This window comes from Acomys russatus, chromosome 29 (genome assembly GCF_903995435.1).
Source record: "Acomys russatus chromosome 29, mAcoRus1.1, whole genome shotgun sequence".
In the NCBI taxonomy this organism is placed as follows: domain Eukaryota; kingdom Metazoa; phylum Chordata; class Mammalia; order Rodentia; family Muridae; genus Acomys; species Acomys russatus.
Genome location: NC_067165.1, coordinates 43,589,907 through 43,615,376, shown reverse-complemented (window position 1 = coordinate 43,615,376; position 25,470 = coordinate 43,589,907). Strand labels below are relative to the sequence as shown.

At 56.7% G+C, this 25,470-nt stretch overlaps 3 protein-coding genes across 5 annotated transcripts in view; 1 reads left to right on the top strand and 2 right to left on the bottom strand.

Annotated features, from left to right (window-relative positions):
- The first annotated feature begins 6,064 nt into the window (after window positions 1-6,064).
- Window positions 6,065-8,299, top strand: Hes3 (hes family bHLH transcription factor 3). The gene is made up of 3 exons (XM_051171515.1): window positions 6,065-6,537; window positions 6,618-6,699; window positions 7,043-8,299. Exons 1-3 carry the CDS (start codon window positions 6,457-6,459, stop codon window positions 7,381-7,383), a joined length of 504 nt encoding a protein of 167 aa, XP_051027472.1. The 5' UTR covers window positions 6,065-6,456; the 3' UTR covers window positions 7,384-8,299.
- A 2,095-nt stretch (window positions 8,300-10,394) lies between these two features.
- On the bottom strand, window positions 10,395-19,993 carry Gpr153 (G protein-coupled receptor 153). Its single transcript, XM_051171704.1, has 6 exons — window positions 19,853-19,993; window positions 15,409-15,876; window positions 14,617-15,046; window positions 12,342-12,537; window positions 11,817-12,001; window positions 10,395-11,444 (listed from the first exon to the last, which is right to left on the bottom strand). Exons 2-6 carry the CDS (start codon window positions 15,762-15,764, stop codon window positions 10,713-10,715), a joined length of 1,899 nt encoding a protein of 632 aa, XP_051027661.1. The 5' UTR covers window positions 15,765-15,876; window positions 19,853-19,993; the 3' UTR covers window positions 10,395-10,712.
- A 2,582-nt stretch (window positions 19,994-22,575) lies between these two features.
- Window positions 22,576-25,470, bottom strand: part of Acot7 (acyl-CoA thioesterase 7) — an 88,434-nt gene continuing 85,539 nt past the window's right edge. For all 3 annotated transcript variants that reach the window (XM_051171283.1, XM_051171284.1, XM_051171285.1), the window contains one exon: window positions 22,576-22,690. In XM_051171283.1, coding sequence (XP_051027240.1) covers window positions 22,592-22,690 — 99 coding nt within the window. In that variant the 3' untranslated portion in view covers window positions 22,576-22,591. The remainder of the gene's footprint in view (window positions 22,691-25,470) is intronic.

Sequence of the window (25,470 nt, the reverse complement as noted above, 5' to 3'; positions counted from 1 at the left end):
CAGAGAAACAGTCACACAGAACATACACACAACCAGGGACACAGTTTCAGACAGTGCCTATAGCCACAGAAGCAAGTACAGTCAGGGAGTACACACAACCTGAGATACAGTCACATTTGGAGAACGCATACACCCGGGGAAACAGCCACACGTTCAACACATATACCCCAGATACATAGCCACACACAAAGAGCGTGTATACCCAAGCAAACGGCTATACACAGAGAGTACATATATCCACGAAGAGCATGCTCAGACCAGGAAAACAGTCACACAGTGGGACACACAGGCTTTTCTTGGAGGAGAGGGAAGCAGTCTGATCAAAGGGGCTCACTTGTGTAGGCAGAGGAGGTAACAGACCTGACAACAGAAAGAAAGGGGGAAATGCCCAGCTCTGCGATGGATCGCTTCCTTTTCTTGAAAATAAGCATTTGAATGTGTTTTGTCCTGGGCGATTGCAGGCAAGCACAAAAGCAGCTCTTTCTCCAGCAGCAGGGTCTCTCTGCAGCCCGTGCCTCCTCTTGTCCTCAGATGCCACCACCACAGGCTGAGGCAGCTTTCCTGCCCAGGGGGCCCAGCTGGAGAACGCTCTCATTTTGGACAAGCGTAAGGAAAGTGAAGCTGAGAAGCTGGCAGATCTGGAAGGCTGAGGTTGCATTCGTGGAACAGCAAAGGGCCCCCAACCTTTGTTCTGTGTGAAGAAGGCTCAGTGCACTGAGTGGGGCTGGGGCCATGGACTGATGGCACATATGCACGCATGTGTCAGTAGCTACAGGAACTTACAGGTATTTCGTGGTCTCGTGGCAGGTTGTTTTTGGTGCTTGGGCACATTATTTCTGCAAGTGGAACAGAAGGTTCAGGCTGGGGCCAAGCAGTCCTTCATGGGTGTTGCCCTGTACAGCCTAACTCGATTCCTCAGGGCCTGAGGTGATTACTGAGTGCTGGGACTAAAGGTGTGTGCCACCATGCCCGGCTTGCCATCTTTTGTTTTTTGTTTTTGTTTTTGCTTTTCAAGACAGGGTTTCTCTGTGTAGCCTTGGCTGTCCTGGACTCACTTTGTCGACCAGGCTGGCCTCAAACTCACAGAGATCCGCCTGCCTCTGCCTCCCAAGTGCTGGGATTAAAGGCATGTGCCACCACTGCCTGGATTTTTTTTTCCAGATTTATATTTATTATTTTTTAGATTATAAGGTTTATGCCTTACACACTAAGCTATATGGGCATTTTTTTTTCTTTTTTGTTTGTCCACAGAGAGAGGATTTCTCTGTGTAGCCTTGGGATATGGGCATTTTCAAAGATAAGATTTGAACCTTGGGGCTAGAGAGATGGCTCAGAGGTTAAGAGCACTGGCTACTCTTCCAAAGGTCCTGAGTTCAATTCCCAGCAACCACATGGTGGCTCACAACCATCTATAATGTGATCTGGTGCCCTCTTCTGGCCTGCAGATGTACATGCAGGCAGAGCACTGTATACACAGTAGTAACTAAGTAAAGATAAAAAAGATAAAAAAAAAACCCGATTTGAACCTTGGACCTTTAGATTATATGGCTATATTTTTTTAATTGTGTGTGTGTGTGTGTGTGTGCACATGTGCATGTGAGTGCAAGTGCCAGTGGAGGCCAGAGGCGAGTTGAACCCCCTGGAGCTGGGATTACGTATAGGTGGCTGAGCTGTCTTCGGCAAGACCAGTATGTACTCTTAGCCAACGAGCCATCTCTCCAGCCCCCAGAATTTGGTTTTTTTTTTTTTGAGACAGGGTTTCTCTGCATAGCCTTGCCTGTCCTGGACTTGCTTTGTAGACCAGGCTGACTTTGAACTCACAGCGATACTCCTGCCTCTGCCCGGCCCCCACCCCCTCCCCCGAGTGCTGGGGTTAAAGGCGTGCACTGAGGTTTGTTTCTTAAGCAAGAGAGATTATGAAGAGGGCAATAGAACAAGCCCAAGGCAGGTGCACAGACACGCGGACGAGAGAGGCGTTGATGCTTCACACAGGTACATAAGCAGCTCACCCTACACACAAAACTCCCAGGGTGGAAGTTGGCTTCTGCTAGTTTATCCAAAAGCCTGAAGCCAAGCAGGAGAAAAAGCCCAGGAAGCTGATCTCCCCCTCCTCGGTGATGGATGCCAGAGCAATCATTTGCAGAGAGCTGTGTAGTGTTGTCGTGTCTCCCCCCCCCCCCCCCCCACGCCCCAGCTCCTGGTTATTCAAAGCCTCAGGCCTAACCAGCAGTGAAGGTGTCCGGGAGGAGTCTGCCCAACTCAGCTGAGGGTCTCTGCTGGAGAGAGCCCTGTCTTGCCCGCCCCCCCCCACCCCCGCAAAAGTTTTCTCTCCTCAGGCTCAGGGATGAAAGCACCTCTTTCCAGTCTGGTAAATGGCTCGTGGTTTATGAGCACACCAGCCCAGGGTGCAAAAGTCACACGTGCACAAAAAGGCCCGGGTAAATATTTAAAGATTAGAGCCAGCTCAGGGGAGACACAAAAGGCCAGGACAAAGAGGGGCTCTCTGAATCCACTCTTCTGAGCTGGGCCAGCGTGGTCACTATTGATGCACTCACTAAAGTCCCAGCCTTTGTCCCCTGAAGGGCCCTTGGCTACTGGGCTATTCCAAGTCTCAACACAGCTGAAAAGGGTTAAACAATTGCAGCCTCTCCAACCCCATCTGGAGACAATCGGCTGAGTCATTCCAAGGCCTTTGCTGTGTCCCTGGTCGTTAATTACACACGGCCATCACTTCGTCCCACTTTGAGACACATCTGCAGAGGGCGACAGGCATCTTCTTCCAAGCAGCACCAGCACCCGTAGCAGTCTGTGCCAGGCTTAGCCTGGGTTTAAAGCTGGCAGTGCAGGAAGAAAGGGGCTCTCACCCAGGACCCAGCGCTGCCTCCTGGGATGGGAGATGGGATGTTTGTTTGGGAGCTTCAAACCCCTTCTCCACTTTGTTTCCCGACCTTTGTGTGCTTTTTGCCAGACTCGAGTGGGAAAGACACAAAGGCACCGGGTCCCTTTTCACTCTCAAATTCCTCAGTGGGGTGAGGGTGGGCCCAGAGCCCCCAGGGATTCTAAAAGAACCTTTTTTTCCTTGAATAAGCAAAGGGGGCCTGGGTTTCCCCTTGCTTTTCCTGGGTCTCTGCTCCTTACCAGGTGCCTCGGGACCCTGAGTGCTAAAGACAGAGAGGGAGCTGGTGACCTATATCCCCGTTTGCATAAGCAGGGTTTCTAAGTTGGTCCGTGACCTTCTGAGCACTCAAAGAGAGAGTCCTTTGCTCAGAGAGGACACGGGTGAGCAGCTGTTTCTCCTCACCTCTGACAAAGCTCTGTCTCCTGGGTGGGTCAGCCTGCAAGTGCAGGTAAGACGTCCTCAGCTTGCATCTCTTTAACTGCCATCTTTTCCAAAGGCCTTGCTGGATGCAACTTAGTGGGGTGCCCTAGAGGAAGATGCCATAATGGAAGCCACTGTAGTGTAAAGAAGAGGGCAGTTCCAGAGCTCCGGGGGGCGGGGGGGGGGACGGGGATGAGGTGGGTCCGTGCACGACACTCAGCAGCAGGAGCAGTCATTGAGAGGTGTTTTGTAGCGATGGAGGAAGGAACAGCAGAGAAGTCTGCACAAGTAGAGAGACCCCTGCCCAAGAGCTGTCCCACGGGAGAGTGGCAGTGGGCGGCTTGCTGCAGCCGAGCCGCAGGCCTGTTAAATGGATCCTAGCAGAGCGCAACCGCTGAGAATCCGGTCCCGGCCCAATGGCTGGGCCTCACTTCCCTCAGCCAAAGGACAACATTGAGAGTTAGTTCATTCTGTGGTCAATTTTTCACTACCTAAGAAACACTTAGCCACTCACGTGAGCGGTCACACCCAGTGCAGGCCGGATCCCTGGGCATAGACTTGTGAGGGTTATGGCCCAGACAGCGCAGGGTACTGGGGTGCGGGCGGGGGCGAGAGAAAGGGAGTTAGTTTATAGTGACCCTAATTCTGGAGAGGGGGCGGGCTCAGTGCCCGGCGCCCCGCCGTGCGCTGGGAAAGTTGTGCACAAAACCATTGGTTTGCTAATGCATAGGACTGAAAGGCGCGGACAGCAGTTTCTGGGGGAAGTATTGTAATTACAAGACAAATTGCCCACTGCTGGCTCGGTTTGAGAGCGTTGAAGGGTGGAGGGGACCGCCGAGGTGAGGCGCGCGCCCGGCCTCCCTACAGATGTGCGGCAGCTGGAAGCCCGTGCACCGCGGGGCGCCGGGAGTTTAGCCCGGAGAAGGCGGACGCAGGCGCCGCTTTTTGAGACCAGCACAATGCCCTTAACACTCCGCTGCTCCCTTTGTGCGGAGCCTCCCGCCTGCCGGCCCCGCGGCGCCTTTGTACCGCGCCGCCACCACCCCTAAAGCCTTAGCTAACTCGCACGCAGGCCGCCCGGGCCCAGCTATCCCAGGAGCTTTAAAGCTGGCCGGCGCGTGCCAGCGCTTTGCCTCTAAACTTCAGTCCCATCACCAGCCCAGGGTCCAAACGCACCAGGACCTGGCCCACCCTCCCTAAGGCGGGGGAGAAGGGGGCCGGAGAACCTTCCAGAGTCTTGGAGTTGTGGTTACCTTTGCCTGGACCTGAAAGGGGGAGGGCGGGACTCGATTCTCCACGCTGCTCGGCGCTTGGGAGCGCAAGGACGAGGCCCGTCAGTGCTCTGAGGGAGACAGACTGGTGGGGGTCAGAAAGATGCCCGGTCTGAGGGGCATCTTGACCCAGCAATATCCTCTTGAGGCCTCCACCCGCCACCCCCACGCCCCCCATTACTTGGCCACAGAGAGTGCTGTATGACTTGGACCACTTCCTATGGCATGAGAATGACAGTTCAACAGTCTGACCCCAAACTAAGACCATCAGAGTGCAAGAAAAAAGAGTTAGCTATGTTTGATCCGAAGAATTATCCTGGAGACCAGCCTTGTCGTCAGTCCCCGTCAAATTTCCTTGGTCTAATGGGTTCTTGGTGGTGGTGGTGCAGATTGCAGCCCTGATGTAGATAGAGCCCAGCCTTCCTGTATGTAGCAGGTGGTCCCAGAGCCTCCTTTGCTGCACTTCCTGTGTCCCCATAACGTGAGAAATGGAAAAGTGTACAGAAATCTACAGTGTAGTCTGCACTTGCCTCAGAGCTACAGGGGCTACGACTCCAGTTGTGCGCTCTCTCTCTCTCTCTCTCTCTCTCTCTCTCTCTCTCTCTCTCCCTTCTCTCTCCTCTCTCTCCCTCGCTCTCTCTCTCTCTCTCTCTCTCTCTCTCTCCTCTCTCTCTCTCTCTCTCTGTGTGTGTGTGTGTGTGTGTGTGTGTGTACTCGTGCCTCTGTGTGTGTGTGTAGCCTTGGCCGTCCTTCCTTCTAAAACCAGACTAGCCTTGAACTCAGAGATCTGCCTGCCTCTAACTCCCGAGTTCTGTGATTAAAGTCATGTGCCAATACACCTGGCTCAGTTGTTTTAAGAGACTGGTCCTTCATCAGAGTGACAAGCACAGAAACCCAGGCCTGGGGGTGGGGTGGTCTGTCTCCCAGTTAGAAGTCTCTATATTGGGTCCTACCAGCCAATGCTCCAGTCTCTGGGTCTTCGGAAGGCGGAGGCCTGTTGTGGCCCTGAGGGCGGGCTGCACGCTTTAATGGGACACATGTTGCTGCAAGGCCCCCACGGGCCCTGCTTGCAACTGGCTTTGAGCAACCACAGGCAGAAAATTGCTACATTGTCCTGACATTAGGAGGACTAATTCAGCGTCTCAGCGAGGCCAGAGCGTGAAGGGAGCAGAACAGCATCGCTGGCTAGCACTCCTCGCCTCAGCATCTTTATCAGGCCTCAGGACACCATCATCTAGGGTGGCACACAAAGCTCACAAAGCTCACTGCTATAGCGGTGGGTGGACCACTAGAAGGATTTTGGGTGATAAGCAGCCAGGACTTGACAAGTAGAGACAGTGGTGAGGTTCAGAACCTACAGCAGCTGGCCCAAGGATGCCTAGGGGGCCAGGGCTTGGGAAGAGCATACAGACTGGAGTAGTGAGTCAAGGAAAAGTTTTTTTTCTTTTTCTTTTTTAAAGTGGAGAGGAGTCCTGGGGAAGCAGGAAAGCCAGAGACAGTCTGGGCTGTTGGAAGGGGCCCCATAGAGGGCCAGGAAAACATCTCTCCTTGTATCCCCTTTCTGTCCCCTCCCCCTCTGAGTTTTCCCAGTTCCTAGAGCCTCATTGACATGTAAACGAGGTACCCTATAAAGGCAGCGCAGCCCACTGCCCGTGCCCGACTTCACGCCATGAGCACTGAGCTCACAGCGAAAGGCAGCCCCAGTGGCCCAGCCAGCAGCTTCCGAAAGGTCTGGTGTCCTGAAAGGTGTGGGGTGGAAACCCCTGGGGTGGGAACCCCCTGGGTCAGAGGGAGCGGAGGCCCTCTGGAAAGCTAGGGCCTTCCCTCTAAAAACGACTGGCTGGCCTCCAGATTTCCAAGCCTCTGATGGAGAAGAAGCGCCGCGCACGCATCAACATGTCACTGGAGCAGCTCAAATCTCTCCTGGAAAGACACTATTCACACCAGGTAAGGCAGGAGAGGAGGAGGACCGTTGGCCCGCCCCTTCCCCAGCGGCCTGGTAAGAGCATCTTCCTGTGGCTTGACAGATACGGAAACGGAAGCTGGAGAAGGCTGACATCCTGGAATTGAGTGTCAAGTACATGAAAAGCCTCCAGAATTCATTGCAAGGTAGCGATGTAAGGCCTTGAAGATAGATCTACAGCGTAACACTGGGAGGGACGTGTGAGAGCTAGCCTTGGGGGCTTGGGGCTGGGAATAGTGTCGTTTGCCAGTAAACCCAATCATTGGGAAGCTGAGGGAGGAGAAGAGTTGGAGACCAGTCTGCAGTACAGAGTGAGGGAGGGCGGTCTGCCACCTAGCTGCGGTGGATATGAGGACGAGCAGCTAAGGCCTGTGAGCATAGGTCTTCCCCACTGAGGAGATCATCTTCTCTCTTGCTATGTTTATGCTTTTTCCCCTTTTTTTCTCCACACTCCTTCTACTCTCTCCTCTCCTCCCTTCCTTCCTCCAGGACCCTGGCCAGTACCCAGTGGGGCGGACTACCCCTCTGGCTGCCGAGCCGGCTTACCCGGAGTGAGCCAGAGGCTTCGGCGCAGAGAGAACGCCGGCGGCCTGCGCTGCCCCCTGGTGGGCGAAGGCAGGGCGGGCAGCACCACGGACAGCGCCAGCCCCTGCCTCCCGGCTGCCTGGGCTCCTGCTCCCCCGGCTTGTGGCTCTCAGTCCCCGCTGTCCCCGCTCCCCCTCCCTGGAAGTCTCCTTGAGTCCTCTGCTGTCGTTCTGGCACCACAACCGGCGTCAAACTGCCAAGCCGAGAGTCCGAGACCCGGGTTTCGCGTGTGGAGGCCCTGGTGAGGCCAAGGCAAGGATTTAGACTCAAGCCCTTCCCCGTGCCCGCCCCCACCCCCTTCACCCCGTCGTTTAGTCTGGGGACGCAGAAACTATTTTTGGTGCATCCATGGTGACTGCAGGGACTCTTATCAGTCAGTGGCCTGGTGGGGCTACGGGGAAATCCACTTGTGGATGGAGTCTGCACGCCTAGGTGAGCTCACCCACTCCAGACAAACCAGGGCTCCACGCTTCTGGTGAAGCTGGGAGGGGACGGGTGGGCTGTGTCCCTTTCCCAGGAACCCGAGACTGGCAGTCAGCCCCCTGCCCCCTCTCCAACGCTGCGTCGCGGTGGGAAACGCAGTCGCCAGCGGCGCAGAGCGGACCCCTCGCAGCGAGGAGAATCGCTGCCCCGCCCTGGCCCATTCAATCAGCCTCGGGCTCTCAGTTCCCACCCGCACAAAGCGCGCCGGGCCCCGCCCCTTCAGCGGGGGGCTCCCATCCTACCCTCACCCAAGAACCCTCCCACCACCATCGCAACCCATCACCCCCTCTGCGCCCGGCCCACCCTGCGGGCGCGTTCTCCTTGCCTTTGCGGAGATACCTATGGCTGCGGTCCCTGGCAAGGAGCCCTGGCCCCGCCCCCAAGGTGTATTAAGTGCCGCGCACGCACCGCCCAGGTCCTGCCCGCTCTGCGTGGCACTGCTGAGAGCTGCGCTTTTTGTGTCCTGCAAAGACTGGTCCCCAGGACGACGTAGTGCCTTCTGAGCCCTAGACTGGAACTAAGCGCCATTTACCATGCGCTGCGACTGTGGTGGGGAGAGAAATCAGTTTTTCCGCTCCAGGGCCCCTGTTCTGGACTAGCCTGGGGACCAGTTTGAAATCCCAGCACCTTCTATTACCAACGTACAATTATAAATAAAGACTGGGCGTAAGTACGGAGACTGAGACCTGAGTGCACCACATATAACTACCTAAGGGGTAATTTCAAGTTTGGGGTGGGGGTGGGGACTCTTTCCCTGAGAGTAAATATGGTCGTCTACTCAGTATTCTCTGCAATTTGGCTATCCCACCCTAACCCACCCCACACAGCAGGCTCTCTGGAGCAAGGACTAGTGTGGAGGTACCAGCTGTGGCCTTCTCAAAGCGGCCTTTGGTCAGCCAAGTGGGAGAAAAGCCAAGGTTTTTCTTCTCTGCTACCGCCAGGTGGCGGTCTCACAGCGAGAACCAGAACCAGCAGTATGAATTCCATAGGGAGGGTGTGTGGGAGGCTGGGAGTGGGGGTTGAGGGGAGAGGACGACCTGAAGTACCGCCAGGCTAGTGCCCAGTCCTTGTACTAGTGCTGATCAAATCCTGGCTCCAACAACAGGTGCCAGGATGCCACCTGTGACAGAGGATCTATGTATGGGCTTTGGGGCCCACCCATTGCTGTTGTGGGCCCAGGACTGGCTCACTGGCCAGGCGGGACTGCAGCACCTGCTTGGAGAAGTGGCAAGTCTAAGGGAACGTGCTGGCCTAGGCTTCAGGCACTAGATGGAGATAGATTTGGGGAGCAGGTGTTTGGTCCTGCGGAAACAGGTTCCCACGAAGCCAGCCCCAGAAGGCTGTGTGCAAACCATGAGGAAATTTTTATTGAGTTCTGTACAGAAGAGAAATGCTGTTTTTTTTTTCGTTCAAAAAAGCTACAAACGAATCCCTGACTGTGGGCTGGGCGGTGGTGTATAGATTGGTGTCTTACCAGCAATCCCAGGGTCAAGGTCCTTAGAGGTGTCAGCACACAGGGAGACTGAACAGGGTGTGGGAAAGAGGCCTAGATGCCTAGCGTCCTCTGCGTGGGGTCTGCCCTTAAGGTTCTGTAAAAAGTAGGAGTGATTTAGGGGACCCACGTCCCCGTTACAAGTATTGCTATTGAATACAAAATACAGAGTGAAAACCCAAGGTGACAAATTGACCATTTGAGGCCAGTGAGGGAGACAGTGGCTAGCTGGTGGCCTCTGCCCCTATGTGACATGTCAGTCCCTAAAGGCACAGCAGCAAATGGCCAGAGGCAGCTTCTCCCAAGTCCAAAGACGGACTACAGTCCCCCGGTTTCTTTTCCATGGTGGTTTATCTTTCATTTACCCCACAGCCAGGGAGGGACTACAGAGACCCCTGAAGCCTAGGGTAGAGCCATCATGCACCCCCCATCGCCAGCTGGGGTTGGAACTCTGTCTGGAGACAGAGAGGGGATGGGCCTGGCCGTGGAGAACAGGACATGGGCTGGCTCTGAACTGGCCTTGAGACCAGCTCCAGGTCCCAACACAGAGGGTCTGCTGTATGGTGACAGCACTACCCCTTCGCCCTCAGCTCCCAGCCCTGGGTCTCTCCTTGGCCATATCTATGTCCATGGCACAGCCCAGACCCAGAAAGGGGTCTACCCAGGACAGAGAGAGCAAAGCCCTTCCTTGCAGTGGAGGTGGGAACAGTGGAGCTGGGCATCAAGGCATGGAGGTGCACTTCTATTCGCTTTAGTCCTCAGTACCCACAGCCTTCATAACAGGATCACGGAGGTGCCGACACAGTGGGGGACAGGCAATACGGTGGAGTCGAGGTGGCTGTTACACCCATGGGTGCTGTGCTTTAGCTAGAGTGGGGTGAGACTCCAGGAGGGCAAAGGTCATTGAGACTGGGAGGCCTCCCATCTGGGAGCCACTTGCTGAAGGCTGACCCTAACAAAGGGCCTTTAGACTACGTCTCACCACCTGGTCCATTCAAGTACGACGACGGCACATAGACCAGGAATGTTCTTCAAACAGCCCTGAGAGGTGTATCATGGTCATCCACTCATCGGAGATGGGGAAACTGAGGCAGGTCACAGGAAAGCCTGCTCAGTAGAACTTGTTTGGGCTCTGAAACCGCCCTGTGCTTACAAAACGCTCTACACTGCCACACCCTTGAAGCAAGCCAGTTGCAGGGTGAGGAAAGTTGAATGCAGTCCAGTGGGTTCTGGTTTAAGCTTCTCCAAGAAAGGAATTTGTCCTTTTTCATGGTAGTCGGGTCTCAGGGTTCCCGGCAACCCAGTCTAGCCTCAGAGGCCTACCAAACGTGCAGAGGCCACTCCCCCTACACAGGCAAAGTCGACCTCCTCCTGGGTGATGCCGCGCCCAGCATTAAGTTTCTGTCCTGTGCATCCATCCAGGGTGGCCATCGTCCCTCCAGGAAATATCAAAAGGAACTATAGGAGGGGCACACAATCCACCATCCACTCACTCCTAGGGTGGGTGGCACTTGCCTGTGCGCCTAACTCATGTGATGGCATCTTTGGTGCTGTGCCTCTTCCTTCTGCATGGCGACTCTGGGGAGGACCTGGGGGGCCCTAGGACGCAGAGCCCAGCGAGTCTGAGTGCAGCGTGACGTAGCCCGAGGACTCAGAGGGCGAGCTCAGAAAGCTGCTAGTGCTGCCGCAGCCCGCCGCCTGCAGCCCGCCGGGCTCGCCCCACGACACACTCAGGCCGGTCTGCAGGGCCCCCGCCTGCGCGCGCGCCGCCCGGCGTCCCTGGGTGCTTTGCGCACGACTGCCAGGGGTTGTCGGGACCTCAGCCGGCTCCGAGCCGTCCGAGGCAGCAGGGAAGGGCCGTGCGGGGGCAGGCAGACGACGCAGAGCCTGCGGCTCGCGCTCGAAGGCGGTCAGCGCGAATGTGTCGGGTAGCAATGAGACCGAGGCAGAGCGGGTGCCCGGCCCCGGGCGGCGACGCGGGCTGCCGGGAGGCGAGTCCTGGATACGACGCCGGCCGCCCTCTACAGACGAGGGCTGTAGAGACAGCAAGCTCTCCGCAGAGCGACGGCATGGGCGGAAAGGGGGTGCATCCTCGGCGAAGGCCAGCAGGCTCCCCCGCCGCCGGTCCGGCCCCGCTGGCAGCATTAGGTGCGCCAGGGCTGCCAAGTCTTCGCCAGAGCTCCAGCGCGGGAGGAAGGTGGGCAGGGGGGCGGCCGCCCACATGTCGGCGTCGTCGTTGGAGAACCGCCGGGTGGGCGGGACCTGCGAGCATCCGGCCGGGCTGAGACAAGGCTGCCCTCCTGGAAACCCGCACCGATGCCTCCCCGCGCCCTGCAGAGCAGTGTGTGGGTCAGGGATCAGGGCCCCCCATGGCTTGAAGCTGTGAGATTTGGGGCAAGTGACAACCTCTCTGAACCTCGGTGTTGGTTGAAGCTTGGGGTCGGTCGGAGACAAGGCTCGTGGGAAGGTTCACAGTACAGACACCAATGGACCCCTCTTTCAGAGTAGGGGTAACATGGGCCCACCCATATAGGTTTGTGTGTGTGTGTGTGTGTTCGCGCGCGCGCGCGCGCGCGTGTGTGTATGTGTGTGTAGGAGAGGGAGAGAGAGAGAGAGAGGGAGAGAGAGAGAGAGAGAGAGAGAGAGAGAGAGAGAGAGAGAGAGAACAGACTTACAAGGCTCCTGTGCTCTGCCTCAACCTACCTGCAGATACTGCATTCGATCCTCCTGCAGTGGCCACAGGGGATAGAGCTGGGGTAAGCCTCCTTCCATGGCTGAGAGCTCATGTTTGGCCATTCTGTCCAGAGCCATGTAGTCACCTCCATAGCTGCAGTCAAGGGAGCTCTCCAATACAAGGTCGGGGGAGATGCCGCCATCTAGGCTGGCCTCTGCAGGACAGGGCAAAAACATAAGACGGTGGCGGTGGAAAGCAGAAGGCTCCAGGATCCTCACAAGGAAGGGACTAGTTTTCAGAACCTGGCAAGGGTTCTGGGTTCAAATCCCACACTTTGGAGGCTGACATATTAAGCTGGTCCGAGATTTCGGGTGGGGACTCCATGGGACTCCAACCACAGGCGGACAGCTCTTGGCACACGGCACGTCTTACCATACTTGTGTTGCCACAGGGGTTACCTGGTGGTCAACAGGTGGGTGCCACGTGGTGGAGGAATACCAAACAAGCTGACTCCTCCTACCCCCATCTCACCCAGGGGGTGTCCCCGCCCTTACCATTGTCAGAATCCTCGTTGTCGTTAGCCATAAGGGCCACACACTTCTCCCACACTGCCTTGAGGTCGGCCCGGTAGCGATCACAGGTCCAGAGGAACACAGGCAGCAGCAAGGCCTGGGTCACGGAGCACCACAGGACACAGAGCACCATCCAGGGTGCTGAAGAATCAGCCCGCAGGCTGCTGAAGCTCACCACCTGTGGGCACAGGGCTGGGCCTGACTCACAGGACCCCGCCCCCCCCCCCCCTCCCCGCAACATCCGCCCCACCTGTGAGCCCATGACCCACTGAGGAAAAGAAGGGCTAGGTGGCACAGAAAGCTCCAGGCGAGGAAAAGGCCAGGGATTGAGTGAATGAAGGCAGGGGCGTCTGTCTACCCTGAACACAACTCAGCTCTGTGTGTCACACCCCAGTACATTTGGGCCGCAGCCTCCTGGGTACCCATGGGTGACATGACAGGCGTTACTACCACCTGCTTCCAAAGGACAGACTGGGAGAAACAGACCCTGAGCCTGCAGTTTTCTGCCACTGCCATATCTTCTGGGCCACCTCCTCAGCTTTGCCCCTACTCATAACCTCAGACCCCAATAGTCAAAGGGTCCAACCAGGTGGCATTGAGGGCCCTTCCCAGGGTCTCCTCATCTGCCTGGGAAGTGTTTAATGACGCCTCAACAACAGAGTAAAAATGGGCATGCGGTGTCTGTTCTGCAATCTACGTGATCTTTGGAGGCTGGTGAGTCTTGGGGGCTCGGTTTCCTCATCTGTGAAATGGGCTAGCACCCATACTACAGAAGGCAAGAATTCTTGTTTTCTTTTTTGATTTTTTGAGACAGGCTTTCTCTGTGTAGCCTTGGCTGTCTTAGACTTGGTTTGTAGACTAGGCTGGTCTCGAACTAACAGAGATCAGCCTGCTTCTGCCTCTCCCGAGTCCTGGGATTACATGCATGCACCACCACGCCTGGTTTAAAATTTTTTTATAGCTTCCCCCGCCTCCCCTGAGACTGTGTAGCCTTGGCTGTCCTCAAACTCCCAGCAATCTGCCTGCCTCTGCCTCCCGAGTGCTGGGATTAATGGCGTGTGCCACGCCCAGCTAGTTTTATTTTTTTTTAAAGCATTTGTGTTTTGCCTGCATGTATGTGTACTATGTGCCTGCCTGCAGATGCTTGTGAGCCACCAGGTGGATGCTGGGAACCAAACCCAGGTGCTTTGCAAGAACAGCCAGTGTTCTTAACCACTGAGCCACCTCTGTCACCCTGAGGTAAGAATTCCTGGTATTAAGCAGGGGTGGTCGTGGCACAAGCCTTTAATTCCAGGGAGGCGGAGCCCAGCGGATCACTGTGAGTTCAAGGCCAGCCTGGTCTACAAAGTGAGTCCAGGACAGCTAAGGCTACACAGAGAAACCCTGTCTCGAAAAACCCAAACCAGAAGAAGAAAAAAAAAAAAAAGTTTACAACAAGCAGTGGGCTCCATCAGTGGCACCCACTTCCCAGCTCTGAGAAAATGCTGGGGTGGGCCCGGCACTCCCTCTAAGGCCCTACTCTGTCTTTACTTCCTGCTTCTCAGGGCAGCTTCTTTGCTCTTTCCGTTGGCACAAGCACTAGGGGTTTCAGGCCCAGCTGTGGAAGAGTTACTCTAGGGAGGGTGCAAGGCCTGCGGAGGGCAGGGTGGCAGGGTGAGCCAAGGGTGTCGGCCAACAGGCCCTCGACTCTGAAGCTGCCCCTGTTCCCACACCTCTCTGGGACTGTGTCCTGCAGTGACCTCAGGGATGCAAGCCTCCTGCCTGTGTGAGCAGGCTGGCTCTGGCCTGGCCTCTTCTCTCTCCAGACCTTCTCTGGCAGGCGCTGTTTACTGAGAAGAGGCCAGGCAAGCCCCGCTTGGACCATGGTTAGCAAGGCCATCTTCCAATGGACCTTCAATCTGACCCTCACAGGCTAGGCGTCTGTCCTATGCCAATCTAGTGTTCCTTACCTCCTTGCCACATCCTGGAACCTGGGCAGGGGAAGGCAGTGGCATTGCTCATCGCAAAGGGACCTTAGGTGACACAAGGGAAGTGCCTCTGCAGTGTGACAAAAAGCTCCTAGGTGACAAAGGTTCAAGTCTCATCACATCTATCCTGGCTTTGGGCAAGTCATGCACCTCTCTGAACTCTGCCTTCCAAATCTGGAAAATAGAGGAGTGATGACTCATAGCTCGAAAGCCAGGTTTAGAGGTTTCGGCTATCCGATGCCCGGCCCCCAGGCTGTCCCAGAAGCCACATCCCTGACAGGCTCACCCACCAGCACAGGAAAGCCCATGAGGCAGTCATAGATGACCACGATGGTGGCCACCAGGCCCGTGATCTGCAGCGAGGTTCTGGCGGGCTCTGAGCCATCAATGGAGGAGCGGCGCTTGCCCTGGGCATCCTCCACCACGATGGTGGGCACAGTGAAGGCACGGCGGTCAGCCCGGTGGCTGACCTGCGTGGCCAGCGTCTGGAAGAGAGCAATGGCCGTGCAGACCATGCCCATGGCCACGCTGCCTCCCACTAGGAGCAAGAAGCAGACGCCGAAGCCCAGGCCGATCTCGGCCACGATGAAGCGGCAGCCATGGGTGTAGAAACGCTCACTGGTGTCGTGCCAGCCGACGGCGGGAAGGGCGGACAGGATGAAGGACACCATCCAGATGCCCATGACTGTGTGCACCGCCTGCTTCTTGGCATTGCTCAGCCTGGCGTGGGGCAGGGCAGGATAGAGAGTCCTGGAGTCATTCACAGGCCCGTGAGGGACCGCACAGGGCCCTAACCATCCCTCCCCACTGACACTGTAGTCTCCGCCCAGCCAGCACGGCAGGGCCTTGTTCCTTGCTCAAGAGCCGTTCACGCACCTCTCATCGGGCATTTCCGTACTGGGGACACTAATGTTTGGTCACAGGCACATCTACATGCATGGCCCCAGCAGCCCCAGACTATGCCTGCCCTCCTGGCATTGCACAACCGCGTAGGAGCCCTCATATACGCAGATAGACCAGGCATGTCTTTGCATCGAGCCCCGGCCCCTCCCTGAGGACATCCCGGGCTGTCCTGTGCTCACCGGTAGTTGACAGGCCATCGGACCATCCACATGCGGTGATAGGAGATGGAGGTGACGGAGAAGCAGGTGGCGAGCGTGAGCGTGTAGAAGGTGGAGACGAAGACTTTACAGAGGCCCTCGTTCCACGCGTAGTCGGGCCGCTGCCGCCGCAGCTGCACCACGGCGTACGTGGCGATGGGCACCGCCACGTTGAGCATGTGGGTGGCCGCCAGTGTGCAAAGCAGGAACTCCAGAGGCTTCCACTTCTTCTGCTTGGCACCCACACTGAGGATGCCCCAGGCGTTGGCCAGCAGCGACAGGCCTCCGCAAGCCAGCCAGCCCACCGCACTGCCGGCCAGACGCCGTTCCTCACTCATGGTGCAGACTGGAGCTGACCAGCGGCCGTGGCATCCTCCTCAGAGCCAGGCCTCCGTGCAACGCAGCAGCCCTCACATGTGGGGGCCTGGTGAGGCCAGGGACCACGAGCAGCTGCGGAGGGAGCAGTGAGCACTCCGTGAGAACGGTGACAACAGCACTGGAGCTCTAGGATGAGAGGTGGGAGGAGTCCCCCTGTGCGGCTCTGGCTTACCCCCCTCATGACTCGCTGGTCAGGAGGCCCAGGGAGCAGTGTACGGGGGTGCCAAGTTATGTGCCCATTCTCTCCTGTCTGCTCATTCCTGGGCTTAGAACATGATATTACTTTTCTAAAATTCTCTTTAACATTTATTTTATTTATGTGTGTGAGTGTTAAATATATGTACCATATGCATGCAGGTGTTTTTGGAACCCAGAAGAGGGCATCAGATCCCCTGGTGCTGGAGTTACAGCCATCTGATGTGCTGGGAACCGAACCCAGGTCCTCTGGAAGAGGAGCAAGTGTTCTTAACCACAGAGCCATCTCTCCAGCCTGGAATCTGAGCTTTCTTACAAGCCACTTATAGTCTCAGCCCCAAAAGGACTTATCTCCCTTTGGAGTTATTTATGAGTGTTTTGCCTGTATACCGTATCTGTTCCTAGGCCAAGAGAGGGTGTTGGGGTCCCCTGGAACTTGAGTTACAGATGGCTGTGAGCCAGCAGGTGGGTGCTGAGAACAGAACCTGGGTCCTCTGCAGGAGCAGGAAGTGCCCCTAAGCACTGAGCCATCTCTCCCCACCTGGTCTAGGTTGTTAAGGGACAGGGTCTCACTAGGCAACCCCAGCTAGCCTGGAACTTGCAATGCAGACCAGGCTGAATCTGAACTTGCAGCAATCCTCCTGGGTCTGCATTATAAGTGGTGTGTTTACAAGCGTGTGCCACCATGTGTGCCTTGCTCACTCGAGACAGCCTAAGGCTGGTCTTGAACCCCTGACCCTTAGACTCTGGAGTGCTGGAAATTTAGGTGTCACAGATGGACACTCTGCGTGTAGGTCCTAGTTTTGCCTCACAGCAAGCCCCCTGACCACCACATGTTCCAAAGTCCCCACACAGACACCCCAGGTACTTGGACCTTCATTTATCCCAGCCCCCTACCCCCACACTTCATACCTCCCTTTGCCTTCTCTGATCCCCCAAGTGACCTGTGATATAGTGATGAGCTGGCCACCTAGGCGTGGGTGTGCCAGACCCTCACTGTGGGCCTCTGCTAGGGCCTGGCACAGCCAGGGACTGTGACTGTATCGGCTGCACACTGGCTGTAGGGTGGTGGCAGGGCCCCCACCTGGGCAAGAGTTATGCCACTTCTGTGGGAAGCTAAGTGGACAGACACCACATCTGTAAAACCTAGGCCCAGGCATCACACTGTGGGTGCTGTGAGGCAGCAGTCAGCACCATGTTCTGGGCACGGCTCTCACCCAGAGGGTACTGTGGACTAGTGTTGGCCTGGAGGTACCGCACAGCCCAGACCTTGACTGCGGAGGAACTGCCAGTTGCCTACAGGTGGGAGTGAAGGAGATTTGAACATACAGGAGAGACACCACACCCTAACCAGCAGGCTGCGTGGCCACTGCCTCCCACCGTCCTCTTCCAGGCTGTCAGCTCTCCTACGCTCACTGCTTGGAGCACTGCATCTTGGAGCAGGCCGCACCGGAAGGGCTCCATGCTAAGAGAAGGCTACCCGCAGCCCTATTAGCTGCACTACTCAGAACTATCACATATCCGGCGTCCCTCCCACCACCTCCCCAGTGCCTCCAGCTTGGGCAATGGGGAACTGCAGCAGCCCCTAACCAAGGTTCCCAGCTCTCAGCCTTCCTGTGTTGTCTACAATTCTCTTTCTTCCCTTCCTTTTAAATTTAATTTAATTTTTTTTGGTTTAAAAATTATTTTTGTTTTGTTTTGTATTTTTTTCGAGACAGGGTTTCTCTGTGTAGCCTTGGCTGTCCTAGACTTGCTTTGTAGACAAGGCTGGCCTTGAGGTCAGAGCTCCACCTGCTTCTGCCTCCTAAGTGCTGGGATTAAAGGCATGTGTGTGTCACTACGCCTGAGACAGGGTCTCTCCGTGTTAGCCTTGGCTGTCCTAGACTCACTCTGTAGACCAGGCTGGCCTCGAACTCACAGCGATCCACCTGCCTCTGCCTCCCAAGTGCTGGGATTAAAGGCAAGCGCCACGACGCCCGGCTGTTGTCTGCACAGGTCTCTCAGTCTACTGTGGGTTCTTCTATTTCAGGGCATGGCTGCCCAAGCCCTGCCCACACCCTAACTCAGGGGCAGGCTTCCCTGTGGACACAGAGTCCCATAACATCCGGTTGGGTGGAAGTCTGCTGGAGGCAGGGTGATTTCTGCCCAAGCATTAGGTCGCTGCTTGCAGGGAAAAAAAAGTGTGGACAGCATGGTGGCCCTTTCAGCATCTGAGCGTAGCCAGCTCTCTCAGCTATAGACTGGAGGTTACAAGGTGAGGGAGAAAGAATGCTGTGGGCTTGGCTCCCTGCTTGTTACCTGACACCCTGCACCTCAGTTTTCTAATCCAGAAATCAGACATGAAGTGCCTTTCTTGACAAGAGTTGATGCGCTCTGCCAGGCAAAGTGCTTAGAGTGGAGGTGGACACAGTCAGCAGACAGCAAACACATGGAATATAGCCAAGCCTGGGATCCTCACCCAGGTTTCAGTTCGATGGGGTGCCGGTGGGTGAGGGAGCGAGGGAGGCACACTCCTCCCACTGTGTGGCTATGGGTAGCATGCTGCCATCTCCATTAAAGGGTGTTTAGGTGGAGGGAGAGAGAGAGACAGAGACAGAGAGGGAGAGAGAGAGAGGGAGGGAGAGAGCAAGCGCAAATCCACTGCCAATGTCTTTATGTACCCAAGCCAAGAGTTCACTCCTTGAGCACCGAAGTCTCTCAAGCCCAAACAAGGCCTGTCTGAGCTGCTCATCCCTCCTGGATAAATCCTAACTCTGGCAACAAGGTCCCCTTCGAGCCGAAGACAGCTAAGAGAAAAGTACCAGGGCAGGCCATGCTGGGGCCCAGCAATCCTGGAGGCTGTATTCTGGGCAGGGAGGAATGTTCTGGAGTGTTGGGAGCAACATCACATCTCTTAAGTGAAGAGGCGGTAGGGACACACCGTTGATAGCTACAGATCCTGGAGCAGCAGTCACTGGGGCCAGAGCCCATTGGGTACCACCGGTATTTGGTTGCTCTTGCTAGCACTTCCAGCACTTCCAGGAGGATGCGTCCCACCTCCATATCAGGAATCCCTCAACTCTTCCCAAAGCAGGGTACAAAGCAGGTAAGGCAATCTAGAGACCCACCCAGGCCTCGAAGCCACCTCCCTCCGCAGGGTCGGCCAACAAGGCCGGGTCGTGACGTCAGGACCCTCGGCCAATGGGGCCGCGCAGCCCCGGGGCTGTATTGCGCAACAAAGAGAACTCAGAACTTGAAAGGATTCCCCGTGCTCGGGCTGCGCCCACCGGTCTCAAAGGAGCCTACACTTAGCGACTTTGCCTCCTAGCTGGCCTCTGGTGTCCCAAAGGGTCTTCAAAGGCCCAGCTGGACGGCAGCCCAGGGCGCAGCCCTTGACACCCCATTTATCAGTCTTGGTCTCCCGGGATTCGGTTCAGTCCTTTATCCACCCCTAAAAGAAGCACCCCTGCTGGCCTGGCCCTTTTGGGTCTTCCAGTTCCTAGCCTCGAGGGAGCGTCCAAACAATGGCCTGAGAAGCCAGCTTAGGGGTGGGACTGTGCCTTAACCTGCACCCTCAGTTTGCGGTGGGTATGGTGGGCCTGGCATCCACTAAGTAGCCACTTCATGACCCTCCGCGGGCCGCAAAGACTGCACTGCCAGGCCTGGGAGCAGAGAGCCGAGGGCGAGGCTGGCTCGGAGAAGTTACCCTGAAGGTCCCCAAGTTGATGGTGGTGGGGGCGTTCTGGCCCTAAAGGCTGCCCACGACCACTCCAACGGAGTCCGCGTCCCACCAAATGCTCCTAGCGCCTCCGTGTCCAGTCCTCCCGCCCGGATTTTCCCTTCGGTACCCCTGGGCCAGGGCGGTGGCGCTCACCCGGCATTTGGGCGCCCGAGGCTCTGGCTCGCTGCTCCCGCCTCCGGCTCCGGCTGCGGTTCCCGCGCCCCGGCACTGAGCGCCCGCCGCCAGGGACTGTGGGGAAGGCTGGCGGCGGAGCGGCCCGCGGGCCCGGGCATCCTGGCGGTGGTGGCTGCCGATGGCCAGAGCGCTGCGCTGAGCTCGGCCCTGCCGCCCTCCCTCCCTGAGCGCCGCCTCCGCCGCGGCCGCGCTCGGTTCTCGCCGCTTGGCTGGCTGCGCTCGGGCGGCCGGGGGCGGGGGGCGGACCAGGGCGCATGCCTCTGCCGGGGCCTCCGCGCCGCCCCCTGGCCGTGCCCCGCCTTCCCGGCCGAGTCTCGCTGACCCCCCACTCTCGGCAGCCACGTAGCCCCAGCAGCCGCACTGAAGCCCCTTGGAGCGCGCGACGGGACCCGCCCACGCCGGCTCCGGTCTGGGTCACTAAGGCCGCCGCCTCTAAACTGCCTGGAGTTTGGACACAGATGGAGAGGGATCAAGACAGGGGACATGGGGAGTCAGGGAGGAAGCCACGTCAGAGGTTAGCATCCTTGAGGGACAAGATGCGCCTGAGGTCTAGCGGCTTCTAGGAATTAGAGTTGCTGGGTCAGGAATCAGAGCAGCAGGAGGCAGGGCTGGGTCAGCCAAAGGTTCCAAATACTATCTATCGCCTAGGGCTCTGCGGGGGAACAGTGTACGCGCCTCGGGGCTGCGGGGTGACTGGCTTTCCCCCAGGGGCTGTCTTGTCCCCTTTGAGTCTCTGACCAAGCAAATTGGTAGAAGGCTGACTCCTGGCTTCCCTCCTCCCCTCCTGGAGCCCTCCTCCTGTTAACATCTCTAGTGGGCCACAGGCTTGTGACCACTACACTCCTCTCCCTGCTCCTATGTGGAGGGCAATGTTCTGTTGTTGTTCTCCACGGAAGGCCTTAAGACCTCTCCAGTGGGGCAGACATCCTGGCTCCATACCCGGGCAATACAATGGCAGACTTCTAGGCCACTAGGGGTTATGGGGGCCAGCAAGCACCATGCCCACATGGTGGGTACCCGGGATGAGACTCACATTAATTTGCAACCTACTAGCTGCCTGGGTTCTCACTTAGTAGCTCACCTTCCGTATGTACCTAGGGTGCCAGGCTCAGTCCTCTGAGCTCCAGGTGTGTCCTCCCACACCCTGCCCCCCCCCCCCGCGGTTTCTGGGGGGGTGGTCAGGGCTCTGAGTGCCCTTTTGTGGGACAGGCCAGCTCCCATCCAGGCAGCCCTGGGTATAGATTGCCAGCAGAGGGCAGTTGTAATCAAGCATTGCATTTTACTGCAGCCTAGAAAGGACAAGCCTCAGGGAGCCCAGGGCCTGCTTAGGATGCAGGGGCTGGGGCTGGGGCTGGGGTCACAAATCTTGGCAGTTTGTGCTTTCTGCTGGCCCAAGAGTGGCCTCATCATTGCGTCAATGGTGCCCTTGTGGCACAGCCTGGAGATCTTAAGGTTGTCTAGGGCCCTCAGGGTGTGGCTGCATGTGGGAGAGCTGGTCCCCTCTCCTCCTCCCAGGCAGGAAGTGGCCCCGTCTTCTGGGACCCAGGCCGAGACAGATTCCAAAGCTGAAGCTCTTGGCGGGTGTTTTTGCACATCTGGAGCCAGGCTCTTCCTCCAGGGGCCTCAGGGAACTGTGTGATCGGCTGCAGCTGTTGGCAGGACAGTTTGCCTTCTCCATGTGGTAGGACAGATGTTTGGGCTTCAGGGACAAACCCAGGCGCCACCTCTGGCTGGTGGGCCCGGGGTCGGGGTCGAGGGTGGGGGTGGTGGAGCCCTGGCTCTGGAGAGGCCTTGGTGGCTTATTTGTGCCCCACCCACCCAAGGCTGCTGGGCCAAAACGCACATCCATCCATCCCAGTGTTGCAGATAGCTCCGTATCCCACACCCACTGCTACATACAGCAACCCAGATGTGTGTGCTCTTAGCCTCACAGCACATATGTATACAGTAAGACATGTGCCACACCCACCACCGACTGTTGCACTGTCACACTCTGGTCCCACTAAGAGTAGCCCCTGTCTGAGTGCCCTGAGTCTTCCAGCAGACTCCTCCCAGTGGGTGTGGCTTTCCTGGGACTCAGACCAGACAGTACAGACGTCCCCCTCCACACCCCCATGGCCTGCTTAGGGCATGAAGAGGGACAAGGAGCCCTTGTTAGGGAATGCACATCAGGCTAGGGCAGCATTCCATCAAAGCCATAGGGGTAGTGGGGTCCCAGGATCCCCACTAGGATGCAAGGCCCCAGGGGTACCTCTTGGAGTTTTCAGAGGTGGTACCAGGAGGGGTGGGGCCTGGGAGGAAAGCAGTGAGCTCAAAGGACTGGAAGGTTGAGGGTGCACATGGGATGCAGATCCCAAGGAGAAAATAGACGCCCCCCCCCAACTTCAGACAAATGACCACTTAGGCTTCATGGGTCCAGCCAGACAGCAGCTTTATTAGTAGCGCTGGCTTCTTCACAGACCAGTGTGCTCTGGTGTCCGTGGTGGCCTTTGGGACAACACTGGGGAGCAGTTATTGAGGCATATAAATAAAGCTTTGGTGCACAGATTTTGGGAACAGGGCATAGGTAACACTGCCACACAACACTTCACACGACACCAGCTCTCAGTGGAAATTGGGATTTGGCCAAGGGGTAACTTCTAAGTGAGTGCACATGGGGCTACTGCCACAGAGCGCCGACCCAGGACAGAGCGGCGCCTAGGGCTGAGGCTCTGTGAGGCCCTGTCGCTTCGCCTTCATCTGCAGGTAACGGCCTTTGCCTTCTTCGAAGCGCTTCTTCTCATCCTCCGTCTCGGGCTGTGGCACATAAAAAAAGGGCGTTAGAGACACCAGAGAGCGCCGCACTGTCCCTGGAGGGTGTTAAGGATCTCTGCCAAGGGGCTTCAGGGTGCCAGCACTGGTCTGCCACACCTTCCACGTGTGTGGAGTCCCAAGCCCACAATCTCTCTGGTGATGGACTGTGGGGTTATAAAGTCTGCCCAACTTTTGTCACCAAGGCTAATGCCTTGAGAAAGGCCTCTGCCTTCCATTAGGAGCAACAGTACCACTCAGTGGGGAGGGGACCCTAACATCTTGCCCGGACTGTGAGATCCTCAGACAGTGGCATCTTGGGTGGGGCCGTAGCATCAGTGGGCAGGACCAACTGAGCAGACGGATTTAGCTGCAGGCTAGGTTTGCTGGGGACAGCACTGATGGGACCACTTTAAGGAGTGGCCTGGCTTCACTATGAACCCCTGCCTGAGAAGACGTCATAGCAGCAGCAATTGGGTGGTCGCCTTTGAGTTCCATCTGGTACTGCCCTGGCCGAGGAGCTGGGTGTAATAAGCTGAACTAATTCTTCTCCAGAATGCCATTTCACTGTGACATTATGAGGGTATCTGAAAGCCACGGAAATGGGGCAGGTGCCCTTCATCCAGGACACCACCAAGTCTTGGCAGCTATTTTTAGGCCTACGTGCTCTACAGACATGTGGTATATTGATTGGCAAAGAAGAGCCACCAGCCAGAGGACTTAATGTCAAGTCACACCAAATATTTCCTTCCTCCAGCCTTCCCCAAATTGCTCTTTAAATGTCACCAGGTGTAAAGTGTCCAGGCTGTGCCAGCAAGGAGCCAGGAGGTGTTTAAAGGCACTGACACGCTTCCTGAAGGGTTCTAGTGACTGTTTGCAGTCTTAGGTGCACACACAAAAGCAGAATCTTTTGTTTTTCTTTTTGTTTTTGTTTGTCATTTTTGAGACAAGAGTTTCTCTGTGTAGCCCTGGTTGGTCTCAAACTCAGAGATCCATCTGCCTCTGCCTCCCAGTGCTGGGATTACAGGTGTGTGCCACCGCTGTCCAGCCATATGAAAGATTAGCGTTTCCTCCACTGGGGAGAATGCTCCTCCCAGAAGACATAGGGTGCCAAATAAAAACTGCGGAACAAGTCACTTGCTAAGTGTGGCTCTTCTGGTGGCCAGGGCCAACGGGCATGAGCACCCGTACACAAAGTAAAACCCATTTACTTAACCTGGTTAGATGGAGGCTTTCCCACCCTGGTTTGTCCCAGCGCCGGCCAGTTGGTTATCAGCACCTGCTTTCTGCTGAGCAACTGCCTGGGGTGCGCTTTTGGCTGGCCTCCACAGACCTGGGGGTACTGTATTTTGTCTCTGGGGTCTGACTATGGCTGTTCTGAGATACTGTAGCTTCTGAGCTTTGGGAGCCTGGGATCCCCAGTGACAACAACCAGACACCCTTACTTATTCCTGCATTTCCTTACGTATCGACCCAGCAGGCAGCTACAGTGCAGGCCTGTCTAGGTGGAGGCCCTCTGTTGCTCTGCCACTTTGGGCAGTTACGCAACCTCTCAGTGCTTACTTTTCTCATCTTCCTGCTTCTAGCCTGCTATGGAGGCTGCTGTACTTGCAGATTCCCAGTGTGCACAGGGGCTCCACAGCAGGCCCTTACCACTCTCGTCTCTACCCTGCATAATCTCAACACGTGACCCTCAGTCCTCAGGGTAAAGAGGGCTCCAGACCTCATTCTACAGCTCAGAGGCCTTAGGTGCTCAGAGCTGGTGGAGTCACACCTGTGTTCCATGACATGTGGAGGTAACGGCCACTCCTGAGCTCTAGCCTGCCTGTGTCTGCCATCTGGGCCCCACGGTCCAGTCAGGGGCCTTCCTTGGGGCCCTCTGGTCATCTGTACCTGGAGGAGAGACAGCACTGGTTTCCTAGACCTTAGATTCCTCCCAGTTGGGTTTTAACTGCAGGAAAAGTCTGATGCACATGAAGGCAGAGAGGTTCCTAAGTGCTTGCCACTCGGGGCCAGTCTGACTCTCGTCCCGTTGGCATCTCGGGCTGGGAACTCTGCAGCTGTTGTAGATGCCGGTGAGTGATGGGGGTTCTCTGCCACACAGTCCCTCGCCCTACAGAGTTTCTAGCCCCAGGTCCAACTCCTCCTCACTTACGCAGCATTCTCCTGAGCCACAGGCATGAGGGCTCCCAGAGCCCAGAGGCAGACCAGTAACTCAGAACATCCATAGCCGTAGCCAATACAATGGGCTGCAGTAAGCAGCAATTGGGCATCTACGGCCAGCAGATCCCAGGTGGATGTCAACACAATGCCAGGTCCTCCACAATCCAGAGACCAGGAAAAGCCAGACCCTGGGCCATCACCTTCATACATTCCTTCCAGGCAATGAAGTTTGGGAGGGATGGTGTGTGTGGAGGGGTGTGAGGTGGGGGGGTCATCAGGGCAGGGACAGAGGAGGCAAGCAAGGTGCTCATGCCCAGCTGTGACAGAAACTGTGCTGTTCTGTCATGCCCTCACAGACACAACAGCTCCAGAATGTGGGCCTCCTGGCACAGGCACAGGACATCTGTCTCACTTGGGCACTGATGGTAGGACCCAAGGAGGGCACGGGCCAAAGTGTAGAAAATTGTGGCAGTCGGCTCAGGGAGGAGGGCAGAGCTAGGGCCTGGCACTGGGCCTTGAGCTGCTGATGTGTGTCCCGTGCTTAATATCTGCAGCGACTTCATCAGCAGGATCTGTCCTCAGCCAAAAATGAATGCTGCCTGGTGATGTGTGGGAGGGTGGCC